The sequence below is a fragment of the Delphinapterus leucas genome, chromosome 9 (assembly GCF_059928025.1).
Source record: "Delphinapterus leucas isolate spDelLeu-1000000601 "Yukka" chromosome 9, BTC_Dleu_Yukka2, whole genome shotgun sequence".
Classification (NCBI taxonomy): Eukaryota; Metazoa; Chordata; class Mammalia; order Artiodactyla; family Monodontidae; genus Delphinapterus; species Delphinapterus leucas.
Genome location: NC_143137.1, coordinates 11888494 through 11916488, shown reverse-complemented (window position 1 = coordinate 11916488; position 27995 = coordinate 11888494). Strand labels below are relative to the sequence as shown.

Sequence of the window (27995 nt, the reverse complement as noted above, 5' to 3'; positions counted from 1 at the left end):
ACCAAAAGGATGGCTATTATCAAAGAAACAGAAAGTAACGTGTTGGTGAAGATGTGGTGAAACCGGAACCCTGTGCCTTGCCTGAGGAAACATACAACAGTACAACTGCTGTGGGAAACAGTATGGCAGTTCCTCAAAAAAAAATTAAACGTAGACTTGCCATAAGATCTAGCCACCTGCTTCTCGTCATATACCCAAAGAAACTGAAAGCAGGAACTTGAACAGATAATTGTATACCAATGTTCATAGCAGCATTACAATAGCCAAAGGTGGAAGCAACCCAGTCGTCCATCAGTGGATGAATGGACAAACACAACGTGGAATACACATACAATGAAATGTTATTTGACCTTTAAAAGGAATGAAATTCTGACTCATGCTACAGCATGGATGAATCTTGAAAACATTATGCTACATCAAATAAGCCAGGTACAGTAGGACGAATATTGGATGATTCCACTTATATAAGGTAACTAGAGTAGTTAAATTCACAGACAGAAAGTAGAATATTGGTTATCAGGCACCATGGGGAGGGGATAATGGGGTGTTAATGTTTAATGGGTACAAGAGTTTCAGCTTAAAAAATTCCCTGGATGAACAGTGGTGATGGTTGCCCGACAATGTGAATGTACTTAATGCCACTGAATGGTACACCTAAAAATAGTTAAAATAGTAAAGTTTATGTTATGTATATCACAGTGCATCTTTTTAAAATAAAGGAAGGATAAAGAGCCTTTTTTCTTGCAGTTTTCTCGTTGGGGTTTGGTTGGTAGGTGGGGAGAGAGTCCTACGGGGTACAAGAAGAGGCGAGAGGCTACAACCTCAATGCCATGCCTGGCTCTTCCCACATGAAGCCCTGTGGAACCAGGGAGGATTCACAGCTTACAATCTAGGGCCTCATGGGGTGGAAAGGAAGATGACCCACTCATTGGCCTAGCACCCCTACCTCATGTCTTCAGTTGCCAAGTCTAACTCTGCTTGAAAAGATACCCCCTTTTCCCAAGATGTGGGACTTCCAAGAAGACAGAAGATATGTGGGGCCCTTTGCTCATCCCTAGATGCTGATGTGAAGGGCAGGGCATGGATGGCCTTTAAGAATTATTCTGTCCACCCTCCTAGGATTAATGGGCATGAAGGTCAGATGCTTGCATAGGCAGTGTCTCTCTCTCTGCCCGCCCCCCACCCCGGGCCTACCTGGAGTCGGGAGGAGAGTAACAGGGGTCCTAATCATATGTGATAGACACTTTCCTCTCCATCCCCCTCCCCAAGGTCCAGTCCAAGATTCAAGTGTCCCAGGGTGTTGCGACGAATGATCTCCCAGCCTCGGTGACTGCTGCTGCTTCGAGATGTGGTCCGGGACAGGGAGGGAGTCGGGAGGGCCAGGGAGGCCCTGGCTAGAATCCCACTTTCAACCACAGAGGGCTGTTTCTCAGAAAGATGCTCATGTTCTTCCTCCTTGTCTGAGCCCTTGAAAGCTTCCACATAGCGACGTACTCGCAAAGCATTCTGATCTTGGTTGGTCTCAACTCTGAGGAGGGGAAAGGGGAGAGGACTCAGCTGAGCTGGGGAGAGATGGGCCATGGGGAGAAGCAGAAGTGAGCGGGGCACAGCTGGGAAACAGGAGTGAGAGGAAAGGGGGAGGAAGTTAGCAGCGTTGAAGCCAGAAGACCCTCTAGGATCAAATGAAGGGGAGTAGAGGGAGATGGAGGATAACTAGGAGAGAGACCCAAAAGGCTGTGCATTCAGGATTTGGAGGGTAGTAGGGCTCGTGTGGGCGTGTGATGGTGGGGGGAATGTGGGTGAGTATGAAAGAGAAAACAGAGCCAATTAAAAGATAAGCGTGTCGTCAGGATGAGAAGATGCCATTCAGGAGATAAATGAGAGAGGAGAGCCAGGTCAGGAGATGAAGGTAGAGTACGAAGGAGCAGCTTAGTTTCAAGGCTAGACTAGAAGCTTCAAGAATGTACTAGAAGTGGGCGTCAGGTGGAAACAAGACTAGACCAAGCTGGGTAACCCACGCCCACATTCGAGCACGGACTCATACTCTTAGCCATTCACATTACTGCCCTTATGTACTCATAGCCTGGCATCAGCCCTCAGCATTCTTTGCACCCCTCCACTTCAGCTCCACCCGCCTCCCCCCAACAGGCTAACGCAGTCTCGCCTTACGGAGTGATGACACCTCCTTTGGGTCCAATTTGGGATCTCAAGGATGGAGAGGAGGGTCATAAATGTGGAACCGGTCACCCTTGTTCCCACGGCCTCACACTGGTTGACAGTTCACACGTCTACATTGTCACTCACCGCAGGAACCAGCGGTCCCCCAGCCCGTACTTGTACCCACAGACGCCAGAGCGAGGCCACAGGGTGCGAGGCATCTTCCTCTCCAGCATCACCGTGGTGGCCACGACCTAGGAGGAACCAAGAGATAGAGGAAGAACTCAGAAAGAGCCATGAGGTTCAGAGAACCCTGAGGCTACTGACAGAGGGAACCAAAAGGAACCTGTGGGATGAGGACACCAGAGATCAGTGGAGGTGACAGCCACCTACCCATCCCCTAGCCTGTGGGAGGTGCCACGCTACCTGCCTTACTCATCACCTGCTATAAAAGCAGAGGATATTTTATGAGTGCTTTGAATAAAACAGTGACCCCTGCTTTACTATTCAGATTCTTGGAAAATCAGTCACTCCAAACTAATCTCATTTCCTTTTTCATATGAAAGCCATAAACCAATTATCTTGATTTAAATAATATGATTAAACAGAATCTCTATGATCTTGGGGATGAAATGCTGCTGCTGATGTTCAGGAATTTGCAGCAAATTCAATAAATACCCATATGCTAAGAAGGAAAAGGGTGCGTGAATGACTCCAAACTGGGCAGGGAAAATTCTAGTGGCATGTCACATGTTCTGTCCTTTGCCCAGCCCTCATTAATTGCCTAGGTGAAACACAGAAGACAAGCTTATCAAATATGTCTGAGACACAAAACTGGGAGGGATACGTAATATACAAGATGACAAAGCAATATAAAAATGATCTCACCAGGCTGGAATGCTGGTCAAAGACCACTAACATGAAAATTAAGTAAATCAAATGTAAGGTCCTACATTTATGTATAAGACTAAAGTATCATTCGAAAAGACACATGCACCCCGATGTTCACTGCAGCACTATTTACAAAAGCCAGGACATGGAAGCAACCTAAATGCCTGTCAACAGAGGACTGGATAAAGAAGATGTGGTACATATATACGATGGAATATTACTCAGGCATAAAAAAGAACAAAATAACGCCATTTGCAGCAACGTGGACGGACCAAGAGATTGTCATACTGAGTGAAGTAAGTCAGACACAGAAAGACAAAGATCATATGATATCGCTCATATGTGGAATCTAAAAAGAAGGGTACAAATGAACTTATTTACATAACAGAAGTAGAGTCATGGATGTAGAAAACAAACTTGTGGGGATAAGCGGATAAGGCAGGGAGGGAGATTGGGACTGACATATATACATACAACTATATGTAAAATAGATAACTAATAAGAACCTGCCGTATAGCACAGGGAACTCTACTCAGTGCTCTGTAATGGCCTATACGGGAAAAGAATCTAAAAAGAAAAAGGACGGATATGCGTATATGTATAGCTGATTCACTTTGCTGTACATCTGAAGCTGACAACATTGTAAATCAACTATACTCCAATAAAAATTTTTTAAAAAAGACTAAAATGTCTGTGTTAAGTACAGGAAAAACGATGAAGGAGCTTAGCTAAGTCAGTCATGTAACAAAGATGCGGGGGTTCTAGTTGATCATAAGCCTAGTAAGAACCCATTGCATATTTTCTAAAAGACCTGCCGCCATTTTAGGTGCTATTTATAGTGTAGTGTCCAAAGCAAGGACAGGCATGACCCCTCTTCATGCTGCATTCCTCCAATCATATCAGGACCATTCTAGCTTTGAAAGGCCCAGGATATAGTAGGTCTGAACAGAGGGTCAGTCAGGATGGATTGGGCTCAGGAAACTTGATTAATTGAAAGAACTAGGAATCCTTAAAGTAGCTCAATTCTCCACTTTGTCTTCTTCCGCCCCGTCTTTCTCGGTGCTCCACACTTCTCTTGGCCTTCTCTCTGTTTCTTAGCTGCGCTGAGTTCCCTCCAACCTCAGGATTTTCTCTTTTCTTTTTTAAAGATATGACTTCTTTATTTTTAATATAGGAATTTATTTTATTTATTTATTTATTTTTGGCTGCATTGGGTCTTCGCTACTGCGTGCGGGCTTTCTCTAGTTGCGGCGAGCGGGGGCTACTCTTTGTTGCGGTGCGTGGGCTTCTCATTGCGGTGGCTTCTCTTGTTGTGGAGCACGGGCTCTGGGCACGCGGGCTCAGTAGTTGTGGCTCGCGGGCTCTAAAGCACAGGCTCAGTAGTTGTGGCGCACAGGCTTAGTTGCTCCACGGCATGTGGGATCTTCCCGGACCAGGGCTCGAACCCGCGTCCCCTGCATTGGCAGGACGATTCCTAACCACTGTGCCACCAGGCAAGTCCCCAACCTCAGGATTTTCAATCATTCTATTCCCTTTCCCTGCCATCATTCAGCACCTCCCGCCACCTTCTGGTAAGAGAACCCAGTTTTCATTTAGAGAATCACTCCTTCTCTACTCTGAGTCCATCAGTTAGAGTAGACTGGACTTCACACAGCCCTGGTTAATTACTCTATTCTCCCCCAAACTCCACCACCACCACCACCACCACCTGCACCTATGATCAAACTTGTTGCAATGAGATGGGTTCGGGCGGCAGGGGGAGATGCTCTTTTAAAAGCTACAGATCCACAGCATGGGGAGGCACAGAGAATACAATAAGAATGGGCCCTTGGAATTTGGAACACAGTGCACCTGCTCATTCCTTTGTAAGTTTAGAGCTTCTCTAAGCTATCTCGCCGACATGATGCAAGAGACTGACTTAAAAGAGGACAAAAGAGAGAACAGAAACTAGAGTATAAAATGGAGATCCAGACTCTGGCCAGCCATGTCTAAAGCTGATTTAATTCCTTAATCTTTCCAGTTGTGAGGCTCAACACACCCTCTTCCCACTGCCCAATTTTTTTAAAGTCTATTTGAGTTTGGTTTTCTGTCCCTGTAGCCAAGAGTCCCAACGGATGCAAATCCTAACCTCCATCCCTTCCCCTCATTCTTCTTAATTGACTAATTATTGCCCATGTTTAGGGGCTCATCTTAAATGTCACTCCATCAGGAAAGCATTTCCTAACTTTCCAGTCAAACTCCTCTGTTGCCTCCTGTTTTTAGCATCTTCACATCTCTATGACACGTTTGCTATTCTAATTGTACAGTTTTCTGTGAAGTCATTCATTTAATGTTTGTCTGCCCAGCCAGATGGTAAGCTCCATGAGGGCACAGACTACATCATCATGCCTGTGTCCCCAGATCCTAGACATTTTCCAACACAGAACAGGCTCTAAATAATTACTGCTAATGAACGGAAAGTCTGAGGGGGTACATGATGACTGTCTTCAAATATCTGAATGGTGCTCCTACGGGAGAGTGTATTCTGCATTATACAAGAAGAAAAAACTTGGGCCAAAGAGTGGAATTACAGAAAGATAGGTTTCAGCTCAATGCAATATGGAATTTTCTAATAACAAAAAGTTTTGAAATATAAAAAAGCTCTCTCCTTCCAACCTCTACCCAAATCCACGTGATAATAAGATCCTCATCGGCGTTAAAGAAGATACTGAATGATCCTCTGACCAATAAATGAGTACATGTTGGGTAGGAGCTCAACTAGAGGACCACTAAAGGCACTTCCAACTCTAAGATTTTATTAGCCTATGATGATATAAGGAAAAGATTATGGAGAAACAGTTATAGAAGCAAATAGAAGATAAGGTCCAAATTAAAAACTAGAACATATAAGAACAAAACAGTTGCTAGTTCCCACTGGATTCAAGGCTGGCTCCTGAATCTACCCTTCCTCTGTGATCCTAACCCTATCCTACCATCCTACACTCTTTTAGATAAAAAAAGACTTTTGGCTAAAAGTCCCCTCCATCTATCCAGAAGTACCTCTGTTGAGGTGACAGCCCCACAGGGTTGTTCCGTGACTCTCCTAAGAGTCATCTACCGTGGCATATTCCACTTTGATTTTTCTCTCCATCCCCTGCCCCTTAGAAAGACTAACACTAATAACAATAGCCAGGACATGGAAGCAACCTCAATGTCCATCAACAGAGGAATGGATAAAGAAGATGTGGTACATATATACAATGGAATATTACCCAGGCATAAAAAAGAACAAAATAATGGCATTTGCAGCAACATGGATGGACCTAGAGATTGTCATACCGAGTGAAGTAAGTCAGACACAGAAAGACAAACATCATATGATCTCACTTATATGTGGAATCTAAATGAACTTATCTACAAAACAGAAATAGAGTCACAGATGTAGAAAACAAACTTATGGTTACCAGGGGACAGGAGGGGGAGGGATAAATTGGAAGATTGGGATTGACATAAATACACTACTATATATAAAATAGAAAACTAATAAGGACCTACTGTATATAGCACAGGGAACTCTACTTGATACTCTGTAATGGCCTATATGGGAAAAGAATCTAAAAAAGAGTGGATATAAGTATAACTGATTCAACATGCTGTACACCTGAAGCTGATACAACATTGTAAATCAACTATACTCCAATCAAAATCAAAAAAAAAAAAAAAAGACTGACCCTAATGAACTCACCTGGGCCCTCCAGAGCTCGTCCTGTTCATGGGCCACCCGCCAGTGTGTGTCGCCCATCATGGCAATGAACAGGTTGAGCATAAGCAGTGTGGCGATGATGGCAAAGGCAAAGTAGACGATGCTGAACATGTAGGGCAAGTTCACATCGTAGTTGGCAGGCCCGTCGATGATGGTGAGGAAAAGCTCAAAGGTGCTGAACAGCGCCATGGGATAGTCATAGAATTGCCCCAGGTTGGATGGGTCCTCTGTCTGGAAAATGATAAAGAACGCTGCTCCGCCCACGAAGAGGGCACGGAGATCAGGAAATGGGGAGTTATCACAATAAGCATGGGCCTGGTCAGCATTCATCCTACCTCCAGAGTGTATCTCTCTCCATACATTTACACACAAGCACACATATGCACACAGGCACATAAATGTAGAATTACACATATAAGTCACATTTTCCCTGTGGACCTGGCTAACCCTCAGATGTCCTATGACCAAGTTTACCATACCAGTAATACTCAGAATTTAGCAAATATCTATCGATCGATCGATCTATCAATATAGTACATGTCACCTAACTGGGTTTTACGTTTTAGAACCAAATATTTAAAAGGCGAGTTGTTACAAGAATGCATGGAATCTCCAACAATTTTAAAGAACTGAGCACATGAAAGGGCTAAAAGAAAAGCACCTTTTAAAAAAATCTCAGTATCCTCTAGATAACCATCCATTACTCTGAGATTTCCTGGGTGAGCTTGGACCATCATAAAAAAGTTTTCCCTGCACAGTGTGTAGCCTACTGGATGGTACTGGGCATCCTGGAAACTCACTACAGCGCTAGAACCTCTAAAAGACCCATCTCTGTGTGGGGAATGGAACTATAAATAAGGTGACCCCAAGGGCAGAACTAGGGTCTATGACAAAGCATGGCTTTGCAACAACGAAGAAGAGATGGTTTAGGAGATCTACAGAAAACGACTCTGTTATAGTTCCTCATTTTGCATAAGTGTAGCTGCAGGTGGAGTAGAGGGTGGGGAGGAAGGGTACATGAGGAATCCTCCAAACAGGCAGCCTATCAAAGTTTGACCCTCTCAGAGTTCAGATCTTGGTGTAGTTTTTCAGTCTACTGTTTCGTGGGAACCCCCATTAAGCAGGGGAATGCCCAGGACAGGCGTGGCGTCCTTTGTACTGAAAGTCGTTGTCTTTAGGGCTGTAGGTCTTCACGTGTCATCAGGTACATCCACCTGCCTTCTGGAGGCTCAGCTGCAGACATGGAGGACTGGGTGAGCCTTGTTGCCTTTTGTGCTTCCTTCCTCTTCCTTCCTTTCCCTAAGAACTGTCTTCCACTCATTCGTTTGTGCTCTCCCTCCCTCTGCTCTGTCTGCTCTGTTCCGGATGTTTCCTCTCCTCTCTCTGGCACCCTCCCCCTGGGTCTTGGTCCGTGACTGGGTCCCCACTGGGCATTCTTCTTCCAGCCTCTCTTCACAGCTCTTCTGCTTTCCTTTCTCATTCTTCACAATCTCCAAACCCTTTTTCTGTACCTCCTTTTTCAAATCCCTTTCTTTTCTTTCAACTCTGACCACACATAGGGGAAAAAAGGGCACCGTACGTGTTAGTGAATGCTTTTCGTTTCTTCTTCTGAAGTGTAAACATAGTAGAGTTAAATACCAGACTTTTTGCCTATGGCACCTTTCACGACTGGCCAGTCTTTCTTGTTTAATATTCTTCTCTCTCCAAAGCCCTTTTTCTATCTCTCCTTTAAAGATCTTGCAGGGCAGTTAGTCAACATGAATGTTACTGGCCCAGAAATTCAGAGCCCATGAGTCTACTCTCTAGGCCAACCTGAGTGACCCAGATCCTAAGAATGCAAGTGTGTTTTTTGAATCACCTTCCACCAGGGGGGAAAAAAGCAAAAGGGATTGCAAAGGAGAAATAACTGAGAGCAAGAGTAAGAGAGAACTTTCTGGAGAACTGAATCCGATGATCTGATGGAGGAGAGAGTGATGCTCTTACCTGAGGCAAATCCCACAATAACCACAGCCATCAGCCAGCAGAAACGCAACAGGTCTCCGAAAATCATCTACAGAAAACAGAGAGGGGAGGGAGGGTGGAGGGATCCTTTCTCCACCTGCCTCTCTGCAGCTACTTCTGATAGATTGGAAGTCACCGGAGTTCCACCAGGTCCACTCCGAGCAGCATTTTCCTTTCTGCTCCCACTCCCTCCCTCTGTCTGGGAAAGGCCCAATGTCTGAAGCCAGAGGAAACTCTGGGGAAAGCACTGACCTTCTGGATCATGATGGTGAAGGGACCCAGCATCTGGAATCCTCGAGCAAAGTACATAACACTGCACCAGCCCAGCACCAGGGCGAACGACATAGGCACCACCTCCCCGTTGGTGTTGGAAAGCCGCATCACCATGGTCACCAGCACCAGCGAGGCATAGGTGATGCTGGGGGGAGAGCAGAGAGGGGGGAAGTGAGAGGAGGGCTGGAAATATGCTAGGTCCCCTTCAGCATGGCACTGACTTACATGGGACCCAAACACTCAGGCTCAGTCTTCATACCTAAACACATACACCGTCACACACACAAGCCCGCTAGAGAAAAATCCCTGGAAGTGAGGGTCCCGGAGAGGGATTGGGAGACCTGGGACACTTCTGGCAAGGGAAGGCAGGGGGCTGGAAGGAAGGACACTCACGTGATGACATGGAACGGCCCTCCGAGGACAGTCTGTCCAAAATAGCGAGAGAAACCAACCCTGAAGATATCCGGGATCTGGGAAAAGGCCAGGAAAACAAAACAAAACAAAACAATGATCGATATAGACTTCAGTTCAATCTGAGGCCTCAGGTGGGTGGCCTCCGCCTGAGCACAGCTGCACCTCACCTCTAGGAATAGGATGATCACAGCCCCGAAGACCGTCATCAGCTCCCCCACCAGCCGGATTTTATCCTGCTGAGTCACATAGGCCTCCTGCGGTGAGAAATTCAGGATAAGAAGTGTTTTCTGGGGCTTCCCTGGTGGCGCAGTGGTTGAGAGTCCGCCTGCCGATGCAGGGGACGCGGGTTCGTGCCCCGGTCCGGGAAGATCCCACGTGCCGCGGAGCGGCTGGGCCCGTGAGCCATGGCCGCTGAGCCTGCGCGTCCGGAGCCTGTGCTCCGCAACGGGAGAGGCCACAACAGTGAGAGGCCCGCGTACCACACGCACACACAAAAGAAGTGCTTTCTGATGGTCTGAGAGTCAAGTCCTTTTGAGTAAGTGGTCTAAAGCAGCTCAACTCTACCCAAGGTGAAGAAAAGCTCCCCTTACCAACACCATCAACACCCGCCCTGCCATTGTGGCTCAGTGTGTGACCAGGGTATTAAGTAACCAAGGCTTAATATACATTGTTGCACATGCTAACGACTTGAGTAACCGCCTAGTAAGTCACCTCTTATATATACGTTGTGAGCATTTATTTACGATGATGTGCGTACTGAGGGGCTGAGGTCACATTTCACAGCATCAAGTTAAGAAGGCTAAACCAACAGGAAGAGGTATTAGTGGTTTGGGCTGATTTCAGCTATGCTGAAAGGCCAGCTTTTCCAATCTCGTTGCGGTTCCCAGCAAGTAGACTATAAACACATCACAGAATTCAGGTTCCCGTGTGGACCCAGCACCTGTTAGCTCCAGTGAAACCTTGAATCAGTCACTAAACTCCCTGAGCTTGGGGTTTCTCATCTGTAAAATGGAAACTATAATGCTTACCTCCCAGGGTTATCGTGAAGACCAAATGAGATGTATTTGGATGTATTTTATAAACCACAGAGCGCTGTAGATATATTCATTGTGGTCTTATTATGATTGGGCAATATAGCAAAGGGCTAAAGACAATATATGGATTTCAGTTCTGAGCAAGGGCCCTGCCTTATCCGGGACAGTAGGAGTAGAAGGTACAGTCCTAAGGTCAAGATGGAATAAAAACCATCCTCCTTCTGCACATGTTACTTCACAGGAAAAGGCTTGCAGTATTACCCAGATACAGCAATAGAATTCTACAATAATGCTCCTTAACTTTTTTGAAGTTATGAGCCCATCTGAGAATATCATAAAGATCACAGATCCTCTTTCCAGAAAACTGTGCTCATATGTACGTAATTCTCATGTGAAACTATACAGACAACTTCAACCCATTCGAGTACCCCTTAGACTTTTGGGAACTCTATTCTCCACGGTCACATCTCTGAATTGTGCACCGAAGACAGGAGTTGACAGTCCCTGAGGATGATCTAAGCTGGGAAGGACGTGATCCCTCATTAAGCATGAGAAATGCTAATCATCTCTGTCCTGCCGATAAACTGGAACCTCTCAGCATCCTTCTGCAGGCTACTTCAGCAGTGTACACCCTGGTCCAGTGAGAGGCATAGCTTTTGAAACAGGAAGAGATGCTATGTAGTGGAAGGTGATCTATGGTATAAAGAAGGCACCCACCAAGCATCCTGTGGCCTCTCAGAGGGTGTGTGTCAGCTCAGAAGAAGCCAAGGATATCGTCTTTAGGGAAGAACAGGACCAGACTTACCAACAGGTGGTGGAAATGTTTCAGGTAAATCATATGGGACCAGGGAAGACCAGAAAAGGAGTTGGTGACTACGTATCTAGTAAACAATATGATCTAACAATCTGTGACTAGATATCAATTCCTTTGCTGTTGTTGTTTAAAGAACTGATGTTCTGTAAACTTCTCTGACGTTTATCTCTCTTGAGAAACTGGCAAATTTTATTTTATCATATAGTGGGACGTTTCCCTTTTGCCTTGCTTCCAAGGAAGCTCAGAGTTCTCTCTCTCTCTCTCTCTCTCTTTTTTTTTTTTTTTTTTTTTTATCCCCAGCTCAAACAACTATCTTTGCATCCCCTCTCCTCCATCCTAAAATTCAGATCATGGGTCTGGTGATCTTAATGTTCCTATAGCATCCGTCTTTCACTGTAAAACAGGCCAACTCCTTTTGAGAATCAGGTAGTAGTATAAATAATAAGTTCATTAACTATAGGAACAAAATAACATTAAATATAGAAATAAAATAACGGCATCTGTGCCATATATGTGTCTGTACAAAATTTTTAAACTTTAAAAAAACTTTGGACCTTGGTTGGATACGTCTGGAAAACTGCCCCCAACCTTTTTCCTTGACTCAACTAAGAAGAAAAGGACTGCACTAGTTGGCCAGGAGAGTTGTGGGAACCACAGTGCCCCTAGAGGAAAGCGAGAGAGTGGCATCAGCTTTCTCCCTCAGGAGACGAAAAGGCAAAACCCTAACTAATGGAGAATATTGGGGACAGTTTTGGTTACCGTAATCTCCTTCTGGGGCTGCCCCTCACCAGCACCCCTTTGTTGTTCAACGTGTTCCTTTACGAGTAGGAGTTCCCCTGCTCAAGTTCACCAGTGAGTAACAGAGGTGTCCAGAGACCCCAGGCTTTTGCCTCTGCTCCACCTGGGATCTGACTGCCCTAAAGTAGCTGCCTCTGCCACTCTGTCCCCAAAGGTCCTCTATTTAAAAGCAGAATGCCGAGCGCCACAGTCTCTTGCGAGCCCCCTTCCTTGCTGCTCTCCAAGACACAGACCCTGTAGTAGGGTTTTATTTTTTTTTTAATTGCTCTCTGGAAAACAAAAGGTAATATACATGTGCAAAAGTTGCAATGAAAATAATCGTAGTTCATACAATTCAGTAGCAAAAACCCCCAAACAATCCGATTAAAAAATGGGCAGAGGACCTGAATATAGACATTTTTCCAAAGAAGACATACAGATGGCTGACAGGTACGGAAAAGGCACTTAATGTCACTAATCATCAGGGAAATGCAAATCAAAACCACAGTGAGGTATCATCTCAGACCTATTAGGATGGCTATAATCAAAAAGACAAGAAATAACAAGTGTTGGCAAGGATGTAGAGAAAAAGGAATCACTGTACACTATTGGTGGGAATGTAAACTGGTGCACCCACTACAGAAAACAGAACAGAGGGTCCGCAAAAAATTAAAAATGGGACTACCACATGATCCCGCAATTCCACTTCTGGGTATACAGCCAAAGGAAATGAAAACAGAATCCGGAAGAGACACCTGCATTCCCATGTAAATTGTAACATTAGTCACGGTAGCAAAGATATGGGAACAACCTAAGTGTTCATCAATGGATAATGGATAAAGAAGATGTGATATACATATATATACACACACATATGTATAAAACGGAATATTATTCAGCCATGAGAAAAGAGGAAATCCTGTCATTTGTAACAATATGGATGGAGCTTGAGGGCATTATTTTAAGTGAAATAAGCCCATCAGATTAAGACAAATACCTCATGGTATCACTTACATGTGGAATCAAAAAAAAAAAAAAAAAAGGGCAAACTCCTAGAAAAAGAGGGTAGAAAAGTGGTTGCCAGGGCATGGGGGGGGTATGGACAAAATAAGGAGAGACTGGTAAAAGGGTACAAAATTTCACCTATAAGACGACTAAGGTCTGAGGAGCTAATGGTAAAACAAGGTGACTATAGTTAATTACACGGTATTATACAATTGAAATTTGCTAAGAGAGCAGAACTTATTCTCACCAAAAACAAAAAAGGTATATATGTGAGGTGATGGATGTGTTAATTAACTAGATAGGAATCCCTCCACAATTTATACCTGTATCAAATCACTGCGATGAACACTTTAAACATCTTACAATTTCATTTGTCAATTACACCTCATTAAAGCTGAAAAAATAATGATAGTAGTGGGCTTTTAAAACATTTTTCTTTTCTTTGATTTCAAGGGGAATTCTAGCAGTTCACACTCATATGTAATGTTGGCTCTCATTTGGAATAGATACTCTTTTCAAAGTTGAGAAAGAGTTTAGTGTTTTAAAAATGGACAGGGGCAGGCTTCCCTGGTGGCGCAGTGGTTAAGAATCTGCCTGCAATGCAGGGGACACGGGTTCGAGCCCTGGTCCAGGAAGATCCCACATGCCGCAGAGCAACTAAGTCCGTGCACCACAACTACTGAGCCTGCACTCTAAAGCCTGCGAGCCACAACTACTGAACCAGCGTGCTACAACTACGGAAGTCCACACACCTAGAGCCCGTGCTCTGCAACGAGAAGCCACGGCGATGAGAAGCCCATGCACCGCAACAAAGAGTAGTCCCCGCTCGCCGCAACTAGAGAAATTCCGCGCACAGAAACAAAGACCCAATGCAGCCAAATCAATAAATAAAATAATAAAAAAATAAAATTAAAATGGACAGGGGTATTGAATTTTAACAAATGACTTTCTAATGTCTGTTGAACTGATAATAAGAATGCCCTCTTCATCAACCACCCTTGCCCCTCTAGAATTAAACCCTAAACTCAAAGTGGTAATGAGTTTTTCTTTGAATTTTTTAGAAGTTTACTCTTTGGGGATTGTATTCAAGATTTCCTGTCTACAGGGAGAGACTGATCTGCAGCTTTCTAGATTTGTGGTTCTTATGAAAAGGTTTCGTGATCAAGGGTATATTTAACAAAGTGAATTAACAGAGACACTCATTTTCAAGGTCCCGTTCATTTAGCCTCCCAGTTCTTTCAAATGCTGCCCTGGCCCTCAATCCATAGCACCACTGCCTTAATGCAAACCCATAGCACCCTGCACCCAATCCCCCCTCACCTCGCTTTTGGACTAACCTTTCTCAAATGCAAATATCACCCCATGGCTTCTCTGTTTAATGCCTTTCCTAGTTCCACCATGTCTTTGGAATAAACATGAGGGGGAGATGGGAGTGATGGGTATTCTCTAAATCCTTATCAGAGTAGAAATTCGATAGCTGATGTCTAAATTTAATTAATGAATAGAGATAGAAGCGCATTATTCAGCAGTGCAGAGGCGACAACAGGGGTGAAGAACTTAAAAGATGTAAACACTGGTTGCCTCCAGGAAGTAAGGCACGGGTGAGGCCGGCGAGCCAGCGCACTCTTGATCCTCATTATACCTGCCGTTTGATTTTTAAATCATGGGCGTGTATTCTTTTACTCCGAAGTGCTCATAGTGAGATAGGAATAAAAGATAAGACTCAGACTACCAAGCGTGATGTACAGAGCCCTTGCTGGTTGCACATGTGTTCTTTTACTTAGAAGTGTGCATTGTGAGATAAGAATAAAAAATAAGACTCAGACTACTGAGCATGACATACAGAACCCTTGCTGGTCTGGCTCCTGCCCTAGGTCCCCGTGCTCTGTGTGAGCGCTGGCCACGTTGAATTATCGTTGTTAAGTCAGGTCTTCGTGTGGACCGTGACCTTTTCTTAGAATGCCTGCCTCCACCACGTTTTTCTGGTTCACCCTCAACCTCAAGACCCAGGTCACAGCATTCCTCCTGGGTCTCCTTTCCTGCCCCTCCAAGGCCAGGTCAGGTGTCTCCCCTGCAGGATCACGGTGCCGGTCTCTGGTTACAGCCCTTCCCCAGCACACTGCAGTCGTCTGGACATTCCATGTCTCACCAGGAATCTTAGAGCTTCCTGAGAGCAGGGACCTCTAACTTCTTTTTTTGTCCACAATGCACACACAGCATATGCTGCATTCATAAGAAAGGAAAGAAGGAAGGAGACAAGGGAGCAGGTGAACAGACAGGTGCACGCTGAGCATGATCCAAGAGTTGTAGAAGGGAGGTAAAAGGGAATCGGGAGGTGGGAGCCAGGAGGCAAATGGCGGAAAGGATGACAATGAAGTGGGCTTGTCTGGAATTTCCAGATTCCTAGCTCAAGGTTGCGTAAGCAGGCTCAGCTAATAATGCACTGAGAAAATACTCCCCTCAGCCCCTTTAAAAAATAAATGTCAGGGCTTCCCTGGTGGCGCATTGGTTGAGAGTCCGCCTGCCGATGCAGGGGACACGGGTCCGTGCCCCGGTCCAGGAAGACCCCACGTGCCGCAGAGTGGCTGGGCCCGTGAGCCATGGCCGCTGAGCCTGCGCGTCCGGAGCCTGTGCTCCGCAACGGGAGAGGCCACAACAGTGAGAGGCCCGTGTACCGCAAAAAAAAAAAATAAATAAATAAATAAATAAATGTCATTCAACAATGACTGGAATCCTTTACCTCTTAGGATTTTAGGAGTTGTCCACAGCCAGATCCCCTGTGGAGGCTGACGGGTCCTACTTTGCTGAGAATTGGCCAAAAGAGAGTGTTTTCACTTACCAGCTGACTCAGCTCACTGTCTTGAAGGAAATGTCCAGAGAGGGGTTGGGCCTAGCTGAGCCTGGGTACCACTGTGGGGAAGGGTGGGAAGCAAGTGTAACCACAAGGAAGGGGGAACGCACTGGAAACAATTGTCAAACCCCATCCTGGACCCTCTTTTTTCCTCAAGATTCTTACAGAGGAATTAAGCTCCCAGAAAGAGACCTGCTGGTTCCTAATGAAGAGTTATTCTCATCCTCTAAATTGTGCAGGGGCTCCTAACCAGGCCACCCATCAGAATTAGCTGGGAAGCTTTGTTACAACACACTTGTCCATGCCAACCCTGAGGACTCTAATTCAATTCGTTTGGAGCAGGGACCCAGCATCTCCTTTTTTAGATGTAAATGTTTCTGCTACATACCCCCACTTGAGAACCACTGGGCCAAAAAGAGAGCAAGATCTCCTGGTTTCCATCTAAGTCTACTTTCCAAGGGCTTATTCCATGTCCTAGCCCCTGTGTTGTCTCAGGAAGATGAACTTGGGAAAGGTCTGCTCGTTCCTGAGGAGTCTTTACCCATTCCCACAGAAGCAGGATGCACCCTATCCACCAAAAAGCCAATCACATCAAAACCGTGGCCTAATGTCAGAACTAGAGCCCAGACAGTAGCTCAGGAGCTAGAGGTTGGAGACAATCCCAGATCTGGATCCCCACTCCTGCTTGTCAGCATTCCTTATCTTGGCAGGGAACTATCAGGTGTGCCCAGGTACAGGTGAGTGTGCCAGGCCCTGGCTAGCTCTCAAAGCCTGGAGACATGAGTTCCTCACGCAGTGAATCCTCCAAAGAAGAAGCCTGGAACTGAGCACATCACTCCGGAGGGAGAAATGCCTGGCTTCGTATTAAAGGTTCTGAAGTGATGCAGACCAGAACCCCTACCCCAGCGCCGCCCTTACTAGCTGAGTGTCTTTACCGAAGTACTAAACCTCTCTTGACCTCAGAGTCACCATCTTTAAAATGGTAATAATAATTGTATTTACTTACTAAGGTATCTATGAGGATCAAATGGTGTAATGCTTTGTCATCTGAAATGTGGTCCACAGAATCACAATGTCAGCATCACCCAGCCGTGAGTCAGAAATGCAGAATCTCAGGGCCCACGCCAGCCTTATTCTTAGAATCTGCATTTTAATAAGATCTCAGAGGCACTGGTAAGTGCACATCAAGTGTGCAAAACAAACACCCAGTAGATGTTATTTTTATCTACCAGGCTCCCTGCTTCTCCTCACCTCTGTCTTGTCTTTAATTTGCCGTGCTTTTTCCAAAGTGAGTTGGTTAGGACCCCTGAGTAAAGCAGTATAGAGTTGGAGATCAACTGGGTTTTCAAATAGCAGTAGTGCCTTGGACTGTCGAGAGCTTATGAGGAATTGTCATGTGTAGAAAAAGCAAACCCACTGACCGTGACAGGTAGAGGATGATTTAAAATAAATGGAACCTATGAGTCACTCCTGCCACGTCCTCTCCCTATCTACATCCCATCCACTGTGCAGTAGTGATGATTTTACCTTTGTTAAGTCCCCTGATGCCAACCCCTTCTCTCCGTCCCCCCATCACATCCTGAGGCCAATCCACCATTATCTTTGCTCTCTGAACTGTAATAGTCTCTTAACTGGTCTCCCCACATCTCCCCAGGCCCCCTCAAACCTGTCCTCCACCCTACAAACAGAGACATTCTTCTGAAACAAAAGTGTTATCAAGCATCTCCCCTGTTTAAAATCTTTCTGAGCCTTTCACTACCTTTAGGATAAAGAGTAAAATCCTCAGTATGGCCTGCAAGGTCCTGTATGATTTGGGAAAGTTTGGGGAAAGATCTGCCAGGACTACCTCATCTGGAGGCCCCTGCCCCAGCTCCCTCTACTCTAGCCACTCTTCCTTCAGTTCCTAGACACTGGCAAGGGTCTTCCTGCCTCAGGGCCTTTGTAAATGCATCCTCTCTGCCTAGAACTCACTTTCCACCTTTAATTCATACCCACATCTTAGCTCAGTTACCTTCCTCAGGGGAGCCTTCTCTGGCCTCCCAGAGTGCCCAGGCCCGTTATAAGCTCTCTCAGCACCCTGTCTGTTTTCTCATCATAGGAAAAAATCATGTGAATTGTAGCCATCACAGGTTGCGATATCTATTCATTTAATTAATGTCAACCAGTCTGTAAGCTCCCAAGGGGCAGAGGTTACTTGCGTTTTGCTCAGACCAGGTTGAATTTCCAACACCTACAGCAATGCTCAGGCCCCACTAGGCTCTTGGTAATTACTTGTGTAGTGAATGAATTAGCAAAGCGATTTTGGGAAAAGGGCAGCGGAGAGATAAAGGGAATCTTCAAGACACAAAAAGGAAATCTGATGATGGGAGATCAACGCCCTCTTGCTGAACAGCAAATCAGGGCTCTAAATGCTCAGAGTGACCGACTTCACACTGGAAAGCTGAGTAGAAGCTCTCAGTCCGAGCTAAGAATGAGAATCACTCAAAGAATTTCTTAAAAGCACCATTGCCTGGACCTCAGCTTCAGTCTTTCTAATGTGTCAGGTGTGGGGCAGCTTAGGAACCCGTACTTTTACCAGCCTCCCATGTTTCTAATGTGTAGTCTTGGTTAAAAACTACTGATCTAGCAAGAGATAGGATCTGCCCAAGGTCAAACAGCTATTTGGTTTCAGAGTTAGGACTCAAACCTAAGCTGCCTAATCCCAGACTTTGAACTTTCTGCTCACCTGGAAACCTAAGAAAGCCAGGACCACAGTGCACGGTGTCCTGCCTAAACCGAGTGGAGACACTGAATGGAGACAGAAAATGAACTCTAAGTAATTATACAGTTCTTGGGAAACCCTGGAAAAGCATAACTCTTATGGCTGAACAATGAGGCATCTTAAGAGTGAAGACACTGAGATTATCTCCAAAACTGCACAGAGATAAACTGACTTTACCCTCATATATGTCCGCTTTCGTGTACCTTGTGCCACCTCATATAAATAAAGGAGTATTTTCTTTCATTTCAACTGTCTTGAGATGGTGTTCTGGGCTACTCTCATGGAGCCCGGCGACTTTTCTAGATCCCACGAGACCCAAAGAGGAAATCCTACAGTGACCGAGAGTTCCATATGTCCAGGTTTATTAATATAATTGGATAGAAAAGTATTCATTTAACTAAGAAAAAGCTCCATGGGCTAATTAATGTGGCGACAACTGCATTCATCAAGCCAAGACCCTGTATTGGTACATTTTCATTTTTCTAAGACTTTCAAGTAATAAAAATGTAGAAAAAAAGAATTTCCCATTATTTAACAAATGTGGCACATCACGAAAGCAGAATCTTTCAAGTCGCGGTGATGTGTTTGGGAGCCCCCGATCTCATCCCGACTGACTTCCGACTGAATAAGAGAAGCTCAGCTCAGGGGTTCCATCAACTCAGGACCAAGGCTCAAGGGGTAACGTCAAAAGACACAGACCTTCACTGATGTTCTTTGCTATTCAAACCTCTTAGGGCAGCATTCTTAAGTCCACTCCCCCAGCAAGAAAAGAATATTTGAAAGTCAGGAGTCTTCCATTTGGGCCAAAGTGGCTTTAATCGAAGTGGAAGGCAAAAGGGTAAAAATGCCAAAGGGGACAAGGAAGGAACAGGAGAGCAAACAGAAGGAAAGTTCGTGCACTTAGCTGTAATTATGCTTCACCTGGTCCTGAGGCAAGGGGAGGGATCTCCTAATAATAATTTAGACTATCTGGGTCAAAGGAACAGGTCTGTACCTAATTAGTCCTGCCCCAAAGAGAAAGAGACGCATAGGAAGAAGACTCAGTGGTGATCAGTTGGTCAGCATCACCCAGCTCTTAGGCTAGAAGGCTGCCTACATTCTAGATCCAGAAAATCCCCCAAGTAAGTCTGAAACAAAGGAAGGGTGGAAAAGAATGCATCTGAGGAAATAGAACCAAGAAGGCTGGAAAAGTCCAGCCACCCCCATGTTTACCCATCCCCTCCATTGCTAGTCACTCGCCTGTCTCAGCTGGCCACCTCCTAAATGTCCTTATTTCCTGTTGTGTGGTCTCCACACCAGGGACAACCTTCATGTCTAGTTTGAGATGCATGGAACACAACCTCCCCTGAGCACGCCTCTGCCCGCCTCTAACAAGGCAGCCCCACCCGACTCAGGCCTGTCTTCTCCAGGCAGCAAACCCTGCTTTGTGAGAGACAGAGGCTCTGGATACGACAGCACACTGTATACCTACCGAGAGGAAATTGTAGAAGCATGGAGTGTCTCGACCTACTGGAGGATTCAGTGAGGCTCTTCGCCCTGTTCTCTCTCTGTGCATCCACTCTCTTTGGTCTAACTTGACTCAGGTTCTTTGCTCCTTAACTATCCCAAGCTACCCCTCTTCCAAGTCCAGGTTGAGCTATACCTGTGGCTGGCCCATCCTGCATTGGGCGTAAGTCTCCACTCATCAAGCTCTTACTCGCCTGGCGAAATTCTTCCTCCTCTGTCTTTTGCTTTCTGCCCACATGCCTTCACTCCCTTTCCGCTATTTTCAGGTCACTAGGACAAGAATTTCGGTTACCTATTAAATGAACCCAGTGCTGAATGTATATGCCCAGAAGTATGCACAAGAGTCTGCTCTTTCTGTCATGCCAAGGGGTTTGCTCTCCAACAGCAGAGCCTGACATCTACTCCACATCTCAGTCATCCTCACCCCAGGTCTCTGAGGGTGACCCACAGAATGGCAAGCCCACAAGAGCAGAGGGGACCCTAGAGACTATGTACTTCCACCTGCTACCCAGTCCAGGCATCCTTCTGCAGCACACCTGACAGGTGGCCAGACAGCTGATACATCGTTGCCAGTGTGCTCCTACTGACAGTGCTCAGAAGAGAATGCAGGCCAGAAAGATGCCTGTGTTGCCCTAACAGACCAGAAACAGACTCAGAAATGGACCTGGAGCACAGTTTTCTTCCCTTTACAACAGCACGGTTTCTGCTGAAGGTCACACTTACAAACGTCTGGTCTTCTTTGTAAATGACAAGGAATTTTACAGAAGTATGACGTTTTTAATACCAAGCATTCTTTCAAAGCTCACAAGAAAGCCATCGCTCCCTGGACAAGCCCACTCTGACTCATCGAGCCCCCACTCTGGTCCCCTTCTCTCCCTCCTAATTTCTGTCTGGGTGATCAGGAACCTGCCCCTGCCACAGCCAAGTGAGTGGTATCTTTCCCAGGTAGCTGCTTCTGGTTCCCAGCGCCATCACCCCATGCTACCAGCTCCCTTCATCCCCTTTAGAGAAGAGTCACCTGGAGCAGCTTCTGCTGGAGGATGGTGATGTCTCGGGAGTTTGTGCGGTTGCCACTACGGGGCTTGAGAGGGCGATGGATGCAGCACATGGTGAAACAGATCATATAGAGCACGTACAAGGCCCCCACGATGCAGAAGTATGGCCGCCCATACTTCCTCCACTTGAAGCTCACCAGCTGTTTCACTGGGGTCTGTTCCAGGATCTGGCGAGCCTGCCATGGAAGAAGAGTGCAGCTGGGGGTGACCACCGTAGCGAGAAGCAGCGCCGGGTTTCCCACTGGGTCCCAGATGGGCAGGGTCATGATCACGCATTCAGTTCGTCTGTCATTTCTTTTACGGACAACCAGTCAGCTCCTACTGTATGCTAGGCCTCTTGGTAGTGCTGTAGATAAACCATGACAGAAGTAAACACCAGGACCTATAGCACCACAGAGGCTCTGAAGGATGAGCCGTAAATGGTTGAGTGAAGGGACAGTTAGGCAAGGTCATTCCATAAAGTAGCAGCAGTTGCCAAGGCAGGAAGGTGCGAGAAGACATTGACAGATGAGGTGTGGCTGGGGATATGGCAGAACCTGTTGGAGGGGTGGGCAGGGGTTATCACGGGTGAAGCAGCTAAGGGCCAGATCACGGCACCTCGTGAATGCCAAAGTAAGGAGTTGGACTTTGTTTTCTGAATGCAACGGAAAGCAATTGCAAGGTTCAAGCAAGGAGGCAGTCAGATTTGCTCTACAAGTATTGTGGACCCGAGAGGAGCAAGAGAGGACACAAAGAGTGGGGAGTGGCCATAATCTCAGCCAGGTGGGCTAGTGCTCGGATGTAAGTAGGCAGTGAGATGTTACAGATGCTCTGAGAGAGGATGATGGACAGCACGACACATCTGAGTAAGTAGGAGAAGGCAAAGTCAGAGCGTAGCTGGCGGGAGTATTCACTAGCAGAAAGAATACCTTTTCCATGGAGCCTAGAGGGAAGGAGAGAGACAGTGGGCAGTTTCCAGATCTGTTGGGCAGGACAAGGCAGGAAGTTGAAGAAGCTCCAGCCAGAGAGCCTCTATTTGCATCATAATGAACGAATCTGGGTCTCCTCATAGAACTGAAGGTGAAGGCAGTGAGGGATATAGAAGGGGTAATATAGAAAGGAATTTTGAGGGAACAGAATAGCTGACCAAGACAAGAATAAAACCTGTAGCAGAACATTGAGAACCAGCTGAAATCAGAGACCAAGGATTTGTGTTGGCACAATCCACCAGACGGACTGGGGTTCCAATTCCTAAGAAATCCTGCCCTGAGGAAGTTCATACCAACCAGCCACTCACCTTTTCCTCTGCTCAGTAGTACCAGCGATCACCTGAGTTGGGCTCTAGAAGGTTCCTAGGAAACTGTCAGGTGGCAGATACACAAGGGGAACTACATTTTGCCACCATCTTGGAGGTTCCAGAAAACACAAACGATTTTTCTCCCCCCTATAAGTCTTCAACAAACTTTCCTTTCCCTCATATCACTCAATCCAGTACTGTCTGAATGACCCACGTGTTTTTCCCTCTCTGGAAAGCTCTCTTTTTCTTCATCTTCCTGGTGATTCCCAACTCCTCCATGAAGCCCCAGCTCAAGCACATCCTCTGTGACATCTTCTCTGGTCTATCCAAGCCAAGATAAACCAACCTCCATTCTGCTGCCACTGTGCACAGTACAGACCCTTACGATGCTCTATGTTGTACCCTATTACAATTACTGAGGACGGGGATGGGCAATTGACAAAGTTGATTGAAAGGAACTGTGTTTTATTTATTTCTGTATTCTTAATTCCTGGTACAGTGGCTGGGACACAGCAAGAAGCTCAATATGCCGAAAGGATGAATGAATGAATGAATGAATGACAGGAAGCAATTTCCATTTGGTGAGTTCCTCATATGCAACGTTAGTAGGAGAAAGGTAAGTGGAAGGGACCAGAGCTAAGCAGAGGGAGAGTGCAGTTAGGAAAGGGGTGTCGATTGGCATTTCCTCCCAAAGGTCCCAGGAGTCCGTCCTCATCCCCATCTATTACAGGGCAGGGAAGTGTCTGGAGCCCAGGATCTCAGCAAACGGACAGGCTCTGCACGGACACCCGACAGCTCCTGATCCTCCATGGTATCCATACCTCTCGCTTCTTGGAGGAGACCACAAGCTCTAGAAATGACACGTCCTCTCCCCAGGAGTCGATCTCCGTGAGGTCGTAGAGAGTGGAGGTCAGCGGCCCGCACGTCCACTGGATGTGCTTCCGCTTCTGCATCAGGTGCTGGAACATCTGTGTGGACACAGGGGTGAGGTGGGGGGGTCAGCGTATAAGGAGCAGGTCGAGGGCAACAGCATGGTCGCTTACTCCTTGGGACTGATGGACAGGGGAGAACTGACAAGGCTCTGTTGACATGAACCTTGTCATTTTTTGGCTCCCTTTCCTTCCCAGAAACCCTATGAAGATCTGAAAGAAGAGAACAGGCGAGGGGAGGAGAACTCTGGGTTCCCGCAGCAGATCCTCTCAAGTAAGATTCTCGAATCCTCCTGAGTCAGGAATTTCTGAGGCTGAGGACGGTGTTGGGAGGTGAGGGACCACCACCCTTCTGGAGAGTTTTGGAAAAAGGGTCATGAGAAGGACACGGGGGGATTGGGGGCGGGTCCCTCACCGTGGTGTTGCCCTCCACTCCAGCCAGCTTGAAGGGGGTGAGGCCCTGGTGATTGGGCACGAGGTCCAGGGACTGCAGGTGGTCCCCGCGCCCGTCGTAGGACAGCAGCAGGCTGTACATGTGGCAGGCAAAGGTTTTGCTGGGCTGGAGGACGAGGATGTGCAACACTGTGTTTCCTGGGGGAGGACACGGGCTGTCACGTGGCCACCGGGACTAGAGTCCCTGATGCTCCCCATGACCCACCCCCCCCCCCCACCCCGCGCCCGGGTGGACCTGAGGGCTGTCCCGGCCCCTCCTCTGCAACCCAGCTCCCCCTCCAGCCCGGCTCTCACCCAGGGAGTCCTGGGCCCGGATGTCAGCGCCGTGCTCAATGAGCAGCCTCACGGTCTCCTCGCTGCCCATGCAGGCCGCAAAGGACAAAGGGTGCTCCCCTGGGGGTGCAGAGGGCCCCGTGGCTTGAGGGTGCAGGCTGGGATGGGCAGTCTCTCCAGGGGACTGCCTCTCCCTCCCCACGTCTCAGCTCTGGGCCTGGGGACGCTTGTCAGCAGAACCAGAGGCGGGGACGGTGCAGGGGGCCCCCTGCGTCGGGGGTTGGCTCTGGCCTTCAGCCTGAGGAGGGCGGACCCCTCCCAGCTTCCCCCGGCATGGAGCCCCCTCAGCCTGCCCTCCCTTTGCTATTGGCCCCCTCCCCACCCTCCCAGCCCTGGCCCTGGCTCTCACCAAAGTAGAGGAGGTTGTGGGGACTGAGGCAGAAGGCTGAGCCTACCGCCCTTGCAGAGACGCTGGCCCCGTGGGCGAGCAGGGCTTTCACCAAGTTCACGTTCTGGTTCATGACGGCTATGTGCAGTGCCGTCTGACCTGGACAAGAGAGCCCTCAGTCATGGGGTCTGTTCCCGGATCTCTTGGAGACACAGCATCCACCTGGCTTACAGGAGATCCCTGACAGATCCTTGCATGGATTTCTGCCCTCGACTCAGCAGAGTGGTGTGAGACTGAGAACAAGTCATCCCTCCAGCAGTTCACTTAGCTGTCCCCACCTTGACTACTGGGGGTGGCATATAAAGGTAATCACTGTGCTGCTATGAAAGAAAGAGAGTTCTGTCCTTCAGGGAACATGAAAGGAGATGAAGGGAAATAATAAATGGCTCAAGAAGGTCACGGATACCCAAAGCCAAGACCAGGACCTTTGCCTTCCTTCCAACTCAAGGGAGACCTTCCTGAACCTCCATCACTCCTTCCCCGACCTACCCTCTGAGGCTCATTTTAAGAGATGACTTCAGACCTTCTCCTACCTGTGTCCACCTTGAAAACCCATTCAGGCTCCTCACCTACAAACGGCTCACAGATGGTGGGCTCCTTGACCAGCTCCGGGGCAGCCTCCATCAGCACCATGGCGGCCTCCAGGTTGTCATAGAGGGCCGCCACATGCAGCGCCGTCTCCCCCAGGGCTCCTAGAGTGGAGGGAAACACGAGCATCAAACACTTCCCAGAGACACGCTCCAAGGCCCCTTTGCAGGGACCCTCAGAGCCCTGGGTAGGGGAGGGGCAGGGGCTTCTGCCCCATCGCCATCACATCAAACTCTCATCCCACCTCGTTGCCGAAAGTCACACGTTCGGTCCAGCAGAAGTTTCTTCAGGACACACAGGTCGTTGTCCTTGGCTGCCCGAAGCAGAGGAGACTCTCGAATCCTGGGAGAGGAAGAACAAGAGTCAGGAAGAGACAGAATGGCAGAGAGGTCAAGGGCAGAGAGGAACAGAGACAGTGTGTGCCTAGGACAGACACGGGTCCCACAACACGTGCAGTGACCCATTGCAGCGTTGCTTCCTGGACTCTAGCTGAGGGTCAGCCTGGGGCAAAAGCCTGTCTCAGGGTCCCCGTGTGGTCACATCGTGCCACTTCTTCCCACGTGGGGGGCCTCGTGGCTCAGCTGAAAGAGGGGTGGCGTGGCTGAGGGAGGAGGGCTCGGGCCACGGAAGGAGTGGTCCTGGTGGGCCTGGCCAAGTCGGTCTAAGCTGAGTAAACGTTTCGGGAACTTGGGGATCTAGAGCAGGTGGGGGAAAGGGAATTTCTGCCCGATTTCATCCCTGCTCCCAGGCCTGCTGAAGCAGCTCTCTTTAGCCAAGGGGAGTTTGAGAGACCAGAAGGGGGCTGAGAGACAGGCCAGCTCTTAGAGCTAGGAGCCTTGGGAGCTGCCGAAGTTCTGACTCTCCTGGGGGCTGTTTGGATACACACTCCTGCTGCGGGGAGGGAGAGTTTTGAGGTGGGCTATGAAGGATCTATCCCTCCTATGGTTACGCTTAGACTCAAGCATCTAAACACGCTGCTTGTAACTGAAGAAGGGCGCAGCTGTGAGCTTCTCTGAGCATGTGCATCTCGGGGTGGGTGGGAGGAGCCTGTGGAGATATCCATCCTGTGGTACCTCTGCCGGTTAATCTTTGTTTCTCCCCCACCTGGGTGAGCCAAACAAGAGATAAAGCTGAAGCCGATTCCTGCTGGGCAAGTATGTGTTGGCTCTGAAGGTGAACACAGGATGGTAGGTAGAGGGTCGGGCAGGGAGAGGTGAAGGGCAGGAAAACAGACTGACCGGTGGCTCCTGTGATGTCCCCCAGCCCCCAGTTCCTCTCTTCCAATGGTCCCAGGAGCCAGGGGAAAGACGCTTTTTATTGGAAGGAGAAGTTTTGATTTCAAGGTAGAGCTCAGCTCTGCCCCTCGGGGAAGTGGTCTCCAGGGGGACCCGGCAGTGAGGGCCAGCTCCCTCCACCATCTCACCTAGACCCTCTGTGTGAGCGTGTCCAGCTCAGAGCGACCAGGGCCAGGACTGCAGGGTCCACCCCTGTGCTGAGAGCTCTGCTCACAGCCTTGGTGCTCAGGCCTCTGGCCTGGAGAAGCCACTGCCCGTGAGTCCAGCCCTGGCTGCCCCCAGATCTGCTAACGGTGACTCTCCGACGAGAGACAAGTCCCCCGAACACCCCGAGGCAGAGGCCTGCCTTCAAGATGGGTCCCTGCCCCGGCTAGTCTTCCAGGATCTGGACCTCAGGGCTGGCCATGAAATGCTCTGGCCCTCGGGGCACCAGTCCTGCCTGAACTGCTCTAGGAACAGGCCCAGGCCTTATTCGATCTCTGTCTCCTCGGGACCTAGCACAGCCCTGCACCCAGGAGACTCAGTAAAAGATGGATGGACTCTGAGTCCCCTCTGGGCCTCCCCAGTGTCACCTGGGTTTCCCCGGTAGCTGGCCAGCTCCAGGTGTTACACAGACCAGAGCTCTCCTCCCCTGTTCGCACGTCATCACCTCTCCTTCCCGTTAGCAGTAATTCCGCACTCTCTCTTCAACCAACAAGTGTCCTAAAACCTACAGGATCTCGGCGCTTCCCCAGCACCTTGCTCCCCACCAGTCCGCACCCACCTGCCATACCTCCTGGTTTCTCCTGCCTGGTCCCTCTAGGTCCCCCGCTCCCCTTCTCCACCAGGCGAGAGCCCTGGCATCATTCCGCCCCCTCTTGCCTGTGGCCCAATGCCACACACCCCGCCGGCACTGACAGAGGAGTCGGGCTTTGGTGACAGGTGCGCTGGGCCCATCCCGGTGGCTGGCACTGAACTCTGGAGTGCTCTGGCGGGGAGACAGACCTAAGTGGGCAGAGGGTTTGAGGCTCAGGGAGAGGAGGGGCAGCCTACCTCTTCTGTTGCAGCATGTAGGCCTCGTCCAGATGCTGGTCCCAGTCTTGCTGTCCCGCCAGCCAGGAGGTCAGAAGTTTCTGGAGTTGGATCCAGAGTCCCCTGGCCTTGGGTGGAGGGGGCCCCATGTTTTCTCCTTTCGGGCACCAGCAAGTTACGGGGATGTGGTTCAAGGGAGCGGGTCTAGGACTCAGTAGCAGCTGAAGTGGGGGCGAGCAGGCAGGGGCTGGGATGGAGAGCGAGTGTATCTCCAGGGTGTCCTGTGTGCGCTGTGGGCTGTGGGGATGTGTGCACGTGCACTGAGGGGACTGGGGGCCCTGCCGGGAGAGAGAGAGGCTTTACCTGGAGGGGAGGAGCTCTTTCTAGAGAGAGCCCTGGGGCACAGAGCCTGCCCCAGAGCTGGGAGGGGAGGGGGAAGGA

At 48.3% G+C, this 27995-nt stretch overlaps 1 protein-coding gene across 1 annotated transcript; it reads right to left on the bottom strand.

Moving 5' to 3' along the window:
- Window positions 1-323: 323 nt before the first annotated feature.
- Window positions 324-27888, bottom strand: TRPV5 (transient receptor potential cation channel subfamily V member 5). The gene is made up of 15 exons (XM_022579143.3): window positions 27576-27888; window positions 25493-25590; window positions 25230-25352; window positions 24622-24759; window positions 24234-24332; window positions 23902-24077; window positions 23379-23525; window positions 21245-21457; window positions 9646-9732; window positions 9458-9534; window positions 9044-9209; window positions 8774-8840; window positions 6773-7041; window positions 2305-2411; window positions 324-1528 (listed from the first exon to the last, which is right to left on the bottom strand). The coding sequence occupies exons 1-15, from the start codon at window positions 27701-27703 to the stop codon at window positions 1228-1230; spliced, it is 2196 nt and encodes a 731-aa protein (XP_022434851.1). The 5' UTR covers window positions 27704-27888; the 3' UTR covers window positions 324-1227.
- Window positions 27889-27995: the final 107 nt, after the last annotated feature.